The sequence below is a fragment of the Hyla sarda genome, chromosome 8, assembly GCF_029499605.1.
Source record: "Hyla sarda isolate aHylSar1 chromosome 8, aHylSar1.hap1, whole genome shotgun sequence".
In the NCBI taxonomy this organism is placed as follows: domain Eukaryota; kingdom Metazoa; phylum Chordata; class Amphibia; order Anura; family Hylidae; genus Hyla; species Hyla sarda.
Window position 1 is genome coordinate 155,617,621 of NC_079196.1, and position 16,575 is coordinate 155,634,195.

Below are 16,575 nucleotides of genomic sequence, written 5' to 3' on the forward strand. Positions count from 1 at the left end.
CCTCCTCGCCCTATAATAGCCATAACTACCTACTATAATGATACCTTTTAATATTTCAATAACATATTCTCCAAACCAAAAAATATATATTAGGTGAAGTGAAACTGAAATAGTTAAAAATAATTTTGCAGATTTGGTGTTTTTTTCTACGCCATTTACCTTGTGGTTGAGATAACATGTTGTTTTGATACTTTAGGTCGCCTGATTACAACAATACCAGATTTGTATAGTTTATGTCATGTTTTACAAATTAAAAAAAAAATCTGAACTTTTTGGAATTTTTTTAATTGTTATTTTTTGACCCCTGTAGCTTTTTTTTTTTTCTGCATACCAGGCTGTATGAGGGCTAATTTTTTGCGCCATAATCTGTTTTTTGTATCGGTACCATTTTGGTATAGATCTGACTTTTTAAATCACTTTTTAACTTTTTTTCTGGGATATTCTAAAAATTGCAATTCCTTGTTTTATTTATTTATTTATTTTTTTTTTACATTTACCGTACGGGATACATAATGTATATTTTAATAGATCGTACAATTACGCACAAAGCGATACCAAATATGTTTATTTTTTATTATGTTTGCATGTTTTTATATAGGAAAACGGGGTGATTTGAACTTTTAACATGGAAGGGTTAATGTGCGTGTTGTTAAACTTTTATTAAAACTTTTTTTTTTTTTTTTACACTTTATTAAACTTATAGGAAGAAATCATTATATTCCTTGTACAGATGAATAGAGTTCTATTGAACTCCTTGATCTGTATGTTCTGTGATCCATTGATAGAGCCTGGTCCAGCCAGGCTCTATCAATGACAGAGCCACGGGACAGCAGGGAACAGAGTAAAGCCCTCCGGCTACCTCTATAGTGGATCGCCCCCCTGCGATCGCGCTGCCGGGGGGGGGGGGGGGGGCTGAGGGGTGGGGGATGCGATCCAACCCACTAGCCCACCAGGGAGCATACACATATCCCTTTAGACGCCGGTGTCAGCTTTGACAGCGGCAATCTAAAGGGTTAATAGCCAGCTGCGGTGATCGCCACATGCTGGCTATTAGCGGCGGTCCCCGGCCGGGGGCTGCAGAGTATGGAGCGGGCAGGAGTCCGGAGCCCGCTCCATGCAGACTGCTGAGCGCCGCATGCTAGCTATTAGCGGCCTTGTGAAACTTGCTTCCCGTGCAGACGTGCGAACGCTCCTCCCCTCAGCTCTCCGAAGCTGGAGCTGGGGGGGCGAGCAAAGGCAGAGGACGCAGGTCTGCACAGGGAGCAAGAAGCCACGTCGCCTCATCTCCCCCTTGCACGTCTGCATGGCAGAAAGAAGGCAGAGCAGGGGAGAGACAGCTTCTCATCTCCCCCTGTTCTGCTTCGGAGGACGCAAGTTTCCACAGCCGGGGGAAAATTTCCACAGCCCGCTCCATACAGACTGCAGAGCGCCACAGCGCTTGTCAGGTCCGGCCCTGCTTGCCCGAAACCAGGCTAAGGGCTTGGCAAAATTCACCTGCTCGGCACCCGAAACTGCATGTCCCTGGCGTCGGACGATGTGTGACACATCAAACTTATTGGGAATTTCACAAGAAAAACAATGATGTGCTTGGTTTTAACATAACTTTATTCTTTAATTTGTTGTTTACAAGTTTCTGACCACTTATAAAATGTGTTCAATGTGCTGCCCATTGTGTTGGATTGTCAATGCAACCCTCTTCACCCACTCTTCACACAATGATAACAACACTGCAGGAGGAATGCTAGCACAGGCTTCCAGTATCCGTAGTTTTAGGTGCTGCACATCTCGTATCACAGCATAGATAACTGCCTTCAGATGACCCCAAAGATAAAAGTCTAAGGGGGTCAGATCGGGAGACCTTGGGGGCCATTCAACTGGCCCACGAAGACCAATCCACTTTCCAGGAAACTGTTCATCTAGGAATGCTCGGACCTGACACCCATAATGTGGTGGTGCACCATCTTGCTGGAAAAACTAAGGGAACGTGCCAGCTTCAGTGCATAAAGAGGGAAACACATCATCATGTAGCAATTTCGCATATCCAGTGGCCTTGAGGTTTCCATTGATGAAGAATGGCCCCACTATCTTTGTACCCCATATACCACACTTACCATCAATTTTTGTGTTCCAACAGTCTTGGAGGGATCTATCCAATGTGGGTTAGTGTCAGACCAATAGCGGTGGTTTTGTTTGTTTACTTCACCATTCACATAAAAGTTTGCCTCATCACTGAACAAAATCTTCTGCGTAAACTGAGGGTCCTGTTCCAATTTTTGTTTTGCCCATTCTGCAGCACCTGAAACTACAGATACTGGAAGCCTGTGCTAGCATTACTCCTGCGGTGTTGCTATCAGTGTGTGAAAAGTGGGAGAAGAGGGTTGCATTGACAATCCAACACAATGGGCAGCACATTTAACACATTTTATAAGTGGTCAGAAACTTGTAAATAACGTATGAAAGAATAAAGTTATGTTTTTCTTGTGAAATTCCCAATAAGTTTGATGTGTCACATGACCCTCTTCCTGTTGAAAAAAACTAAAGTTGGATTCAAAATGGCTGACTTCAAAATTTCTTTGGGCTAAGGATTTACAGTACATATTTGGGCATTCATGTAACCCCTTCCACATCCTCCCTTGGTGCTTCTAACTTGACAGTCCTTATTTCCTACCTGGAAAACAAAACAAACAAAAAAAAAAAAGACCTTGGAGGGCACTAACTTTTTTTTTTTTTTTCAAAGTTGATTGTCAATACACTTGGGTGACTAACATGTTGGTGCATGCAGAGGGTGGACGCTTCTTACACTGTGACTGTGCACTGACCCAGCCTGCCACTTGGGAGCTCATGTTATACGTTACCTCCTTGACCTGTGACCCCGTTTCCGTGTGAGATGTGTTCACATAGACTAAGGTCACACTACATGCGGAGACACTCTGTGACGCTCGGTGCAGAGCGTCTCATATAGAGTCTTGTTAGAAGTTAAAGTCAGGTTGTTTCTGTTGTCAATAATATATTCAATGTCAAATCTATAGAGGTTTTGTTTCTCTCCTATAAAACAAATTGGCAGCAAATTCTCACACTGCCTACAGTATATAATGCAAGAAACAAGGGAAAAGTATTTTGCGTCTTCTCTGTCAGCATTGTTCCTGTTTTATGTTTCCCTGACAGATCATAAGTATTCTGTGGGATTTTAGTGTTAGAGGGATTTTTAACAAACTCCAACAAGCATTATCATCAAGTAACATGAGCTATGACAAAGCTCTACAGGCACCGTACCGAGAAAACATGTACAAAGTGGAGCTATTATTATGAAAAACTTACTGTTCAGCGGAAACACTCTCATTTCTAACTTCTGACTTGCTGACAGATTGTGTTTCATATGTGTCATAGTCATCCAAGTCTTCATCATCTATGCTCTTCACGTCCAGTTTTCTATAGCAGAAATCTCCATTAACACATGAAGGTTCATTTCTCCAGGAGCTATCTGCATTTTCTTTGTCATTTAAGTTCAATTCAAACTGTGCTTCAGAGTTAGAAAGAGCAGCCGAGGACCTGTCAGAATGCTCCTCTGAACTCTCCATGCCACTCACTGTAGTCTTTGAACCCCCCGCCAGATGCAGATCTTCCATATCCCCGTCATCATCAAATGAAATGATAGTCGACATTTTCTTCTTCTTTTTTCGATCCTTTTTAGCTTTGCCATCTACAGGAAACAAAACAGAATATTTTGTAGAATGCAGAAATTCTAAATACAAGAAGAATACTTCTACTGTGAATTTTTGAACAGTCTCCCTACTTTACATTCACAGCTAACAAAAAAAATTCTGAAATCAATACTTAAGATATGCACAAATCATCAAATCTACCCTTAAAAACTTTTGGAAAGGAAATAAAGCGTTCGGACTCCCCACGATCTAACACTTATCCCCTGTCCTTAGGATAGGGGATAAGTTGGTACATCCCAGAGTTCTCCTTTAAGCCCATTAAACTTAACAGGGTCCACTGTCAGTATTTTGATATTATATTTTGACAGGTTGCTGACATATACCTGTATGAGAAATATTTGATGTGAACTTAGCATGTGAAATTCCAAAGCTCTTACATTATAGTGCAACCAAACTGCTACACTGTTAGAGTGGACTTGCTTGGTTTTGAAGATGAAGACTGGGAGGATCTGCTCGATTCCATTTAACTCATGGTAAAAAGTCCAAAGTATATCCAATACAACACAAGTTTATTACAGAGTATATCATACTCATGTTAGATTGTAGAAAATGAATTCAGACAGGTTTCAGCTTTGGCAACACAGGTTATAGTTTTCTTGTTTTTTATTTTTACGTTTTACTATTCTATGCTAGTAAAGTAGTGGAAACTAACCAATATAACGATATCGTCTCACTGGATATGTATGTGCCATTCTATACAAAAAATAAACAAAAGATAAAGTGTGGTAACTGCTCTCTGGAGTCTCATCTAGAGATAGCAGTGTAACACATGAAATTCCTTTGGGACTTATAGCTTAACCCCTTAATAACACAGGACGTAAATCTACGTCCTGGTGAGCTGGTACTTAACGCACCAGGACATACAGGATTTACATCCTATACATAACCGCGTGCATCGGAGTGAGAGCAGCCAGGGACCCGCCAGGGACCAGCTGGTAATGGCGGACATCCGCGATCGCGCGGATTTCCGCCATTAACCCATCAGATGCCGTGATCAATACAGATCACGGCATCTGCAGCATTGCGGACACTAAAATGGATGATCGGATCACCCGCAGCGCTGCCGCGGCAATCCGATCATCCAGCATGGCAGCCGGAGGTCCCCTCACCTGCCTCCGCTGCCTTCCACGGGTCTTCTGCTCTGGTCTGCGATCGAGCAGACCAGAGCAGAAGATGACCGATAATACTGATCAGTGCTATGTCCTATGCATAGCACTGAACAGTATTAGCAATCAAACGATTGCTATAAATAGTCCCCTATGGGGACTATTAAAGTGTAAAAATAAAAGTAAAAAAAGTATAAAAAAAATAAAAAAAAGTCCAAATAAATCTGAAAGGGACAACACCAGCATGTTAGTGTAAAATTTTTATCTTTTTTACACTGACAGGCTGGTGTAGCCCCCAACTTTTAATTTTCATAAGGGGTTAAAGGAGATTTCTCCCGATTACGGAGATACCCCATATGTGGCCCTAAACTGTTTCCTTGAAATACGACAGGGCTCTGAAGTGAGAGAGCGCCATGCGCATTTGAGGACTAAATTAGGGATTGCATAGGGGTGAACATAGGGGTATTCTACGCCAGTGATTCCCAAACAGGGTGTCTCCAGCTGTTGCTAAACTCCCAGCATGCCTGGACAGTCAGTGGCTGTCCGGAAATGCTGGGAGTTGTTGTTTTGCAACAGCTGGAGGCTCCGTTTTGGAAACACTGCCGTACAATACATTTTTCATTTTTATTGAGGGGACAGTGTAAGGGGGTGTATGTGTAGTGTTTTACCCTTTATTATGTGCTAGTGTAGTGTAGTGTTTTTAGGGTACAGTCACACTGGCGGGTTACAGTGAGCTTCCCGCTAGAAATTTGCGCTGCGGCGAAAAGTTTGCCGCAGCTCATACTTGAAGCAGGAAACTTACTGTAAACCCGCCCGTGTGAATGTACCCTGTACGTTCACATGGGGGGGGCAAACCTCCAGCTGTTTCAAAACTACAACTCCCAGCATGTACTGACAGACCGTGCATGCTGGGAGTTGTAGATTTGCAACAGCTGGAGGCACACTGGTTGGAAAACCTTCAGTTAGGTTCTGTTACCTAACTCAGTATTTTCCAACCAGTGTGCCTATAGCTGTTGCAAAACTACAACTCCCAGCATGTACTGATTGCCGAAGGGCATGCTGGGAGATCTAGTTATGCAACAGCTGGAGGGATCGCAACTACAACTCCCAGCATGCCGAGACAGCTGTTTCGCAACATCTGGAGGGCTACAGATAGAGACCACTGCACTGTGATCTCCAAACTGTGGACCTCCAGATGTTGCAAAACTACAAATTCCAGCATGCACAGACAGCAAACAGCTATGTGGGCATGCTGGGAGTTGTAGTTTTGCAAGATCTAGAGTGCTACAGTATAGAGATCACTGTGCAGTGGTCTCTAAACTGTAGACCTCCAGCTGTTGCAAAACTGCATCTCCCACCATGCCCAGCAGCTGTATGGGCATGCTGGGAGTTGTAGTTTTGCAACATCTGGAGGGCTACAGTCTCAGACTGTAGCCCTCTAGATGTTGCTAGGCAACTTACCGGCTTCCGTCGGATCCAGGGAGCCGTCCTCTTCTGCCGCACGACATCGCCGCCCGCGCCGATCACCGCCGCCGATCCGGTCCCGCAGCTTCCCCCGACGGGTAAGTGGATCTTCGGCGTTCGGTCCCAGTCATTTCCCCGTCCTGCCCCGCCTATTGTGGGTGGGCAGAACGGGGAAAATTAAAGTAAACCCCCCTGCCCCTAATCTGCTATTGGTGGTCGCGTCTAGACCACCAATAGCAGAGATAGGAGGGGTGGCACCTCTGCCACCTCACTCCTATGGCTACAGGGGGATCGTGGGTGTCTTAGACACCTGCGATCCCCCTTCTATTCCGGGTCACCGGGTCACCATAGACCCGAATGACCCGTAATCAGCGCAAATCGCAAGTGTGAATTCACTTGCAATTTGCGCCGATCGCCGACATGGGGGGGTCTGATGACCCCCCTGGGCATTTGCACGGGGTACGCCCTGGGTCCTTAAGACCCAGGTACAGAAGGCGTATCCATACGCCCTAGGTCCTGTACGGGTTAAGGCCCAAATGGGCTGAGTCCTTAAGGGGTTAACGCATAATATAGAATCTGAGACAGGTTGTGGAGGTGCACAGTAATATTTTGTATGGAAGGGGTCTTCTTTTTGAGTACTTCTTTTTGAGTACAATATGTACGACGGTTTACATGACTTATCTTCTGCGACAAGAACATTATATACAGTTGGCATCACAAATCTCACCTGATGTAAGACTTCTGGAAAGCACTGGTAGGGGGTCAGAGTCCTGCTCTGGTTTAATTAAAATAGAGACAGCGGATGATGATGTGATCTCTCGAAGGAGACTGCTTACACCTTGTGTAGATTCCTTCAGCAAAGAGGTGACATTCTGGGTGGACTCCTTCAGAAGGTGAGACACCGTAGGAACAGTTTTTGCTTGTCCATTAAGATCCTTATTATCAATGTTTATAGCAAACAGAATTGAATTCAGACCTACGAATATTACAAATACAATCTTGTTAAAGAAAGGAAATAGAAACACAAACATATCACAATACTCAAGATTTTAAATGGTATTAACTGACAATTTTAAGCTTACTGCACAGAATGAAACCCCGTAGGCTATGATTATCTGTGGAATTTCTGAGCGGAGTTTTTTAAATTTTTCTTATTTTTGAAGTATTCATTTAGTTTTTGCACTTTAAGAAACAGACATTACCAACAAGGTAAAAAGAACATTAACAACAGCCTCTGTAGGTCCCAGAGACCAACTCCACAATAATGACAGAAAGTCAAAGGTATGCATAAACATTCAACAGTAAAGAAAAGCACATCTGAGACCGATCAGAGAAGGCCCAGCATAGACAGACAACCAAGCACTCACTCAAGGACATTTCCTGGTAACCCATACCCCCCCCAGCCCAGCCCCCTCCCATATAAGACAGCACCATACCACATAAGATATACTGGGACAATCTAGCCGGGAGGTCAGCTGACACATCAAGTAAGAGCCAGGGGGTCCACACCTTGTCAAACTTCTTAGGGCACCTTCGACTCACATTCACTGCCTGGTACAACGGGACAGATTTGTTAACCAGATTTAGCCACCTAGACAAAGGGGGAGGAGAGGTATCTTTACAAGCCATCACTACCACCTTACGAGCACAGAAGAGGAGGAAATGGATCAGGAATTGTCTATGTGAACAAGAGATAACCTCATTAATAACTCCCAACAGGCACACCACAAGCGAAAGTCCAGGTTATCTGCCAAAAGCTGCCAAACAGCATGTAAAAAGATGCCTACCTCTGAAGAGCAACGAAAACACAGATCAGACGGGGAAACACCTATAAGTTTCAATTTAGCAGGGGTATAATACAACCTCAAGATATATCTAGATTGGATCAACATATCTCTACTACTAACCACAGTGGAGTAATAAGTACCCTCAACCTCTTTCCACTGAAATTCAGACAAATCCGGGATATCAGCCACCCATTTATGAAAGGCTTCAGAAAAAGGGATAGGCTCCAACGAGTGAAGGAGAGCATAGGACTGAGTAAGGGGTTTAGAAAGATCTGTGGTGCCCAGGAGAAGCTCCACATCAGAAAACACAGGAGTAAACGTCAAGGAGCCAAACTGCGCCTGAACCGCATGCCGAAGCTGAAGATAACTATAAAAAAGGCATTTCCACGGATGCTTTAGCGTTCCTTAATCTCCGAAAAGAAAAGAAAACCTGATCCTCTCCAAACAAGTGGATCACAAATTTGACTCTTTGAGTTCCCCAGAAACCGACCTCCTGTAATCCATGCAGGTGAGGAAAATGCACATTCCCCCACAAGGGTGCCCAAGGAAGTACCAGAGGCTGCGGAAATTTGCCTGACACCACGGACCACACTTTAGCTATAGGTTGAAGAGAAAGAAGAAGAGAAGAGCGAGAGTGATACCTGTAGAGTGAGTTAGTAAGAGCTTCATAGGATCCCATAAGTGCTCCAGCCAAGGCTGTAGCCGAATTCGACAGATCCAGGTCAATCCACCACGCTGCGTAGACCAGTTGAGAGGCAAGAAGGTAGTTATACACATCAGGGGCAGCTAAGCCGCCATGCCGTTCAGGAGCCCAACCAAGTCTAGGAGGCTTTCCCTGCCAATAGAAGGATCCCAGAGCACAAAACAGTATTCAAATATTTCTTAGGAGGAATAAGGGGAGCTAAATGAAAGGGCTAAAGGAATTTAGGAAGGTAAATCATTTTGAATATATTGATCCTGCCAGCTAAGGATAGAGAGAGTGAGGACCAGGCCTTCAACCGCTCCACATTGGAACATAAGAGCGGTTCCAAATTCAGGGAAAAAAAATCCATCAGGGACACAGTGACTTCCACACCCTAGGTATCTAAAACGAGGGACCACCTGTACACCCCAGGTGAGAGCGCCATTAGAGAGGACTTCGCCCAGTTAACCGGTAAGCCCGAAATTGAACCAAACTGGTCAAAGTAGGCCAATTAGAGACAGGAGAGACCCCTCCACATCCGCCAAGTACACTAACCTGTCATCCGCATAAAGTGAAACCTTCTCTACAATAGAACCCCTGAGGACACCACAGATAGTGGGGTCACTGTGAATCGCTGTTGCCAGAGGCTCAACCACTAGCACAAAAAGGAAGAAAGACAATGGGCACCCCTGCCTTATTTCACGGCCCAGGAGAAAGGAAGCAGAAACATCTAAGTTAGTGCTGATGCAAGCCCTAGGGCTATCGTATAACAAACAAACCCAAGCACAAAAACGGAGCCCAAACCCAAATGCACCTAAGACCTCCCACAAATACGGCCACACCACTGAATCAAAGGCCTTATAGACATCCAGACTAACTACCATTCTAGGGCAGCAAAGAAATACAAAGAATGTATACCAGTCCTCATTAAATGAATAATAAATTGTAATGATCAAATACCTATGTGCTGAGCCAGAGATGGACCGCACAAAAAACACAGTAAACACAGTACTGTGGTTTTTGTGCAGTCCATCTCTGGCTCAGCATTCATACATATTTGATCATTACAATTTATTATTCATTTAATCTTATATAGAGATATATATATATATATATATATATATATATACACACATCTATTATTGACCACATATATTTATTCCACTTTCTTTCCATTTCTCATTTTTCTATTTTCCTATTTTCCAACTCCTTTTTTTTTTCCTGATATCCCTAGAGGACTGGTATACATTCTTTGTATTTCTTTGCTGCCCAATTGTTGGAGTCTTGTGGGATTTAGACTTCCCAGTTAACCTCAGGATTGCTACTGAGTGAGCTACACTACCCTTTTGTTTTATCATAACTACCACTCTAGTAGGAAAACCCTCCCCTACCACTTCAATATTGAGTTGCAGGTGCTTAACATTCACATCAGTAGCTCTACCCGGCATAAACCGAGTTTGGTCAGGATGAATTATGGAGGAGATGACACCACGTAGGAGAGTAGCCAGTACTCTAGCCAACATCTTAATGTCAACATTTAAAAGGGAGATAGGTCTATAAGAATCAGGCAACAACGGGTCCTTTCCAGGCTTGGGGAGTACCACAATCAAAGCATCCCTCATTGAGTCAGAAGGAGAATCCCCAACAGCCATCGAGTGAAACAATTTAAGGAGGATAGGAGCCAGCCTCTCCTCATTCATCCTATACCAATCACCAATCATCCCATCTAGACCTGGGGTTTTCCATAAGGAAGATCACTAATGGCCTGATCCAAGTCTTCAACCATAAAGGGAGTGTCCAACACCTCCGCCTGTGCACGACTGAGCATGGGAAGGGATAGCTCCCATTCTTTTCCCCAAACTCAAATAGGGCAGCTTCCCTGTTTGCTAACCACAACTGAAGCCTATCCTTCTGGAGAACTAAGAGAGACCTTTGAGCCTTTGCCCACACCCTCTCATTATCAGGAGAAGGATCCCTAATATAAGCAGTCTCCAAAGCACTCACTTCCAGCAGCAACTTGCTCTGCATCGCTGACATAATTCTCCTCTGACCCGCTACAACCGCTATAAAAGCAACCCCCACAGTGGCCTTGTACGCATCCCATTGAACTAAAGGGTCAGGATAAGCAGCATTATGCTCCCAGCATTAAGCATAGGCAAACCCTAAAGCCTCCGCAACAGCCTCGACCTGCAGCCAGCCAGGATGCATGCGCCAAACACGGGAAAGGTACTAGGACCATATTAGGGACTACAAGTATAGCAGAGTGGTCTGAGATCCCCCTAGTGGTGTAGGAAACATCTCTTACCGCCTGGAGGAGAGGTCCTCGGATGCCAGAGCAATATAAATGTGAGAAAAGGAACTATGGGCTCCAGAGTAAAAGGAAAAAGAAGATGCAGTCGGGTACTTCCACCTCCAGAGGTCAATCAGGCCCAATGCCATTCGCCATATATTAAAAGAGGAGGAGCCAGGGTCAGAAGCAGTGGTGCAGTCGAGCAGAGGATCAGGAGCCACATTAAAATCACACATGAAAAGGACAAGATCAGTGGGAAAAGACAATAGTTTGTTAGTAATCAACACAGTGACCTGAAACAGGAAGGCACATAAACAGAGACAAGAACAAAGGAGAAAGGACCCAGAGAACAATATAATATTGTTAAACCTCCAAAAGTGGTCACATGCTACCTGGGAAACAAGGAATGGCAAGGACTTGGTAATTAAAACAGAGACACCTCTTGCGTAATTACAAAAGGAGTCATGATAGCCCCACGCTATCCAAGCCATCTTCAGGGCAAGATCTTTGTGTCCCATAACATGAGTTTCTTGCAAACATATGATGTGAGGAGAGTGACGTTTCACAAAATCCAGACATAAGGCCCTCTTGAACTTGGGAGTTAAGCCCCCGAACGTTCCAGCTAATAACTTTTAGGGTTACCATCACTAAAGACATCCAGAGACAAAAGCAGGACCGACCAAAGGAGGACCAGGTCATTGAAGGAGAGAGCACTGGGACCATACACACCACACGCAATCAACATAAAAACAGACAGGGCACAAACACAAAACCCATAAACAGATGATACAAAGCATAAGCAAAACATTCCCCAGAATACCCGGTCTAACACTAAACAGTACATAGTAAAATGTCTATGCCCTAACACAATGCAGACCTATACCCTAAATACAACTACTGTGGAGCGTCAGAAGTACACCAAGTAAACTTAAAACACTGCTAATACCAGAACTCTCCCGCCATCCAGCCAAAAACACTAGAATGGCCAGCAACTACGGAATACTAACGGGAGAAACCTAGGGAGAACTGGAACCTAGGGAGACCCTGAGAGGAAAGCCGTGACTTCCTAACCACTAACTAAGGGATATAGTGGGAGGCCAGTCATGAGCAGAACAGTCCAGGACAGTTCAATCCGGAGGTCTAACAGGAAGGGCAGCATCAATCCAATGAAGAGCCTCAGTCAGGGAGGTGAAGAACTTAGTAGAGGCTCCATCCACCACACCCAGGCGAGCAGGATATAGCATCACATATCGGTAACCCTTGCCTAGCAGTTTCAACTGGACTTCAGTGAACTGCACTTGCTGCTTGCGTGATTCCACTGAAAACTCAGGGTAAAAAGATACTCTAAAATAAAAATTGGCAAATGGCAGGTTCTCAAGGACTATTTAAATATAACGTCGTAAATGAGAATGTTAGTGAGACTATAGGTGTAGATCAAGTATTAGTGTAAATGAATATTGGTATCGAATATATAGGTATTCTGTAGTATGGGTCAATTCCATTGATTTGTAATTTTATAGCTGAGAAGAGTTAATGATAGATATGTGAAGAGGCACATAAGCTAATGTCCAAGGTACAATTCAAATGTATTGATCAACACATAAAATTAATAAAATGAAAACGGAGGGGGGATGCAGGATCCTTGCAAACCCCTCCGCTAAAATTCCTTAATTACTGTAGATAAAATACTGTAGTTTAACATATATCGTAAATGTTAGCAACAATCTGTGCAATATAATAGAGTTTCTGTCACTGAGGTCAGCGAGGTAGTTAAAGCTGTTCAAGCTGTTCAAGCTGATCGGTGATATTTGCTGTGCGCTTGTAAGCGCTGCAGTCCCGCAAATTTGGCCCACTCAGTAAAATGGATTAATACTAAACAGATATGCTAGCTGGTAACTTGTTACACAGTAGCAATCTGACAACTTGTCGCACAGTAGCAGGTTAGTAGCAAACAAGTATCGCATCCACAGATAGTTTGTGGCGTGATGAGGAGATTGTTACAATCACAATCTCAGGCAAAGTGCATAGATGGCTCGGCGGCCGTCAATAATTGAAATAGATCGCTGGTACTATGTACCGCTTACCCGTCCTTCTTGGTGGAACGAAGGGGATCGGGGTTATTAGGTCCTGTGATATCCTGGAAATGTCGGCATTCCTATGCTTCGGGTGACGGAGTCTTCCTCCCGACAGACAAGTCTCCCAAAATTGAGAGGCGTGGCTAGGATGCTGAGCTGAGCGGTCGCAAGAGCCGGAGCTCCCACTGCTCAGCACCGATACCCCTGAAAGACACCCTGTAAGACAGACGGTACTTACCCCTGCAGCTCTCCAGGGTTCACGGAGGACATGGGGACACTTTTGTTGTGAGGTGGAGGCACGGGCGGAGGTCAGCGCTCCTGAAGACGGCAGTGGCCCTGGTGAGCGGAACTTGCCTGGCGGGATCCCTGCGGCTCTGCGGTGCTGCTGGCAGCTCTCTCTTGTCCCCGGGTGGCACGGGATCCTGGACAGTGTGGCTGGGAGGGAGATCTGCCATTTCGGGCTTTGTGGACATGGCTTCCCCGTTGCCTAGGTTACTCCTGGGCCCTGCTGTGCTGAGTGGGCCTGGTGAGGATTCCATGGGGCTCCGGGCTTTGTCTGCTGCTGTGGGAGTAGCGAAGCTTTAAACCACCATCTGAACCGGTTCTGCTACCTTCTGCCCTACCATTAACCCTGTCACTCCTGAACTGCTGGACTGCTTCAATGCCTTGTGAGTACTTTGGGACTTATTGCAGTATTGCTGGGACCTGTGGTGCTCTGAGGTGGTGCCCGGATTCTGCTGTTGCCCTGGGTGCCTCCTCTGTTGCCTCCCCTGCACTAGTGACTTTCTACCTGCCCTGCTGACCATGGGTGGCCCCGTAGATGCCATAGGAACAAGAAATCTAAACTGAATGCCGAGGCTTCAAGGCCTACTTCTGATGAGGAGGCCTCCTCTGATGATGGGTCCTCCCGCTCCTGTGGCCCTTCACACCGGGGTCCTGAGGCTCAGACCCCACTTGCTGCTAAAGTGTCTGTGCAAGCGGCGAAAGCGCTGAGCCAGTTCTCCAGGGATCTGGACCGTCCCTGGGGTGATTCTCCTGATCCTCCGCTGTCTATTTGAGGGATCTTCGTCTCCACCGCAGCAACTGTCTCCTGCTCGTCCAATGTATGATGGTGTTGCCCTGGATCAGTGGTTTTCCGAACTCTTGGCTGCCTTTACCTCCTGTCAGTCCGTTATGGTGACCAAAGTTGATGAACTGCGGCAGGAGTTTGTTATTTTACGACATGAGATGCAAAAGATCCGTGAGCGCACTGAAGAGGTGGAGCGCAGAGTCTCTAGGGTGGAAGATACACTGCACCTGCTCCCGGAGCAGGTGGATTAGCTGCAGCGACAGGTCACCAGGGTCCCGAGTCGTCTGGATGACATTGAGAACTGCCGGAGGCACAAGAATATTCACCTTGTAGGCCTTCCTGAAAAAGTAGAAGGGCAGGATCCTGTGCTGTTCCTAGAAACTTGGCTGAAGGAGATTCTTCCAGCTGACACTTTCTTCCTACTTCTCTGTTGAGCGGGCCCACCAAGTCCCGGCTTGGCCTCCTCCCCCCCGGTGGCCCTCCACATCCCTTTCTGGCCAAGCTTCTTCACTTCCGGGACAGAGATGCCATCCTCAGGGCTGTGCGTATTAAAGGCGAAGTTATCTGTGATGGAAGCACAGTGTCCTTCTACCCTGATTTCTCAGTTGAACTTCACAAGAAGAGAGTGCAGTCCATGGAGGTCCAGGCGAAGTTGAGAGTCAAGGGCTATCGAAACGAGATGTTGTATCCTGCTTGCCTACGAGTGGTGGATGGGGCCTCCACTAAGTTCACCTCACCGACTGAAGCTCTTCACTGGATAGATGCAGCCCCCCTGCCATACCGCCGGAATGAACTATTCTGTACTATCCTGATGACGTCTGCTCTTCGTGAAAGTCTGTAGCTAGTGGTTAGGGAGTCAGTTTTTTTTGTTTAGGGCCTCCATAGGTTCCAGCTCCCTCAGGGCCTCGTCTCTGTGTATGTACCCCCTCCCTTTCAGGTTTGCGGTGCTAGAACTTATCACTAACAAATTGCTTTCTTTTCCTTCTGACCCTGTCCTCTTCATAGGAGATTTCAATGTGATCCCTGTTAGTTACCGGCCGCCTTAGTTCTTGCTGGGGTGGTGGGAGGGATTGTGTTTTCATAGACTAGTCTTTTCTGCATCCTTGGAACCCGTAGTGAGTTTAGGGTCTAGGTCTACACTTTGTTAGGGAACTACTGGTTAGTATGTCCCGTTTAGTGTTCAACAGGGTTTTCTTGGGGATGTTTTTTGTTTTGTTGCATTTGTATTCATGTGTTTCGTCTTTTTGTTGAGTGGGTGGGTGTGCGTGGTCTCGGTCTTTTTGTTGAGTGGGTGGGTGTGCGTGGTCTCGGTGCTCGGCCACCCCTGGTCCTGGTCCTACGTTGGTCTCTCCTGTTCTTATGCACTATAACTTTTCAGGATGGGGCATTGAAGGTGGTTAGTTGGAACGTCAGGGGGCTCAATTCTAAGTTTAAGAGGGCCTTATGTCTTGACTTTGTGAAGAGGCAGTCTCCCCATATTATCTGTCTATAAGAGACTCATGTTACGGGTCAGAAAGTTCTTGCCGTTAAAGGGCTTGGATAGCGAGTGGTTACCATGCAGCTTACTCGACATATGCTAGGGGGGTCTCTGTGTTGATTACCAAAACCCTACCCGTTGGTTGTGTCTAAGGCTGCCAGTGATCATTTTGTTATTTTACATTGTTCTCTGGGGTTCTTTTCCTTTGTTCTTGTCTCTGTGTATGTACCCCCTCCCTTTCACGTTTGCGGTGCTAGAACTTATCACTAACAAATTGCTTTCTTTTCCTTCTGACCCTGTCCTCTTCATAGGAGATTTCAATGTGATCCCTGATCTAGTCCTTGACTGCACCACTGCTGTTGATCCTGGCTCCTCTTCGTTTAATACCTGGAGTTTGGCATTGGGCTTGACCGACCTCTGGAAGTGGGAATACCCCACTGCATCCTCCTCATCCTTTTATTCTGCAGCCCATAGGTCGTTTTCTCGCATTGATCTTGCGCTGGCATCCGAAGATCTCCTTCTGGCGATAAGTGAGGTTTCTTACACCACTAGGGGGATCTCAGACCACTCTGCCGTATTGTTAGTTTTGCACCTAGGCCTTAGCCCCCTTCCCGCATTTGGCACATGCATCCTGGCTGGTTACAAGCTGAGGCAGTGGTGGAGGCGCTGGGGGCTGCCCATACTGAATATTGGGAAAACAATGCTTCTTATCCTGACCCATTGGTGCAGTTGGCTTCTTATTAAGCTACGATTCGGGGTGCCTTCACAACTGGAGTCGCGGATCAGCGGAAGATTAGGTCGGCCATGGAGAGCGAACTGCTGCAGGAGGTGGGATTCTTAGAGGATGAGTATGTTAGGAACCCGTCTTCTGAGAATGAGAGGGCATGGGCTAAGGCTCAGAGG

The 16,575-nt window shown here is 45.7% G+C and overlaps 1 protein-coding gene across 9 annotated transcripts in view; it reads right to left on the reverse strand.

Annotated features, from left to right (window-relative positions):
- The window catches only part of SNX29 (sorting nexin 29), an 819,108-nt gene that overhangs the window by 667,107 nt on the left and 135,426 nt on the right, over nt 1-16,575 (reverse strand). For all 9 annotated transcript variants that reach the window (XR_008847045.1, XM_056534825.1, XM_056534821.1 and 6 more), the window contains 2 exons: nt 7,020-7,268; nt 3,319-3,700 (listed from right to left, as the gene is read on the reverse strand). Coding sequence is in view for 8 of the 9 variants with exons in the window: in XM_056534825.1 (XP_056390800.1) it covers nt 3,319-3,700; nt 7,020-7,268 (631 nt within the window). In the remaining variant the exon portion in view is untranslated. The remainder of the gene's footprint in view (nt 1-3,318; nt 3,701-7,019; nt 7,269-16,575) is intronic.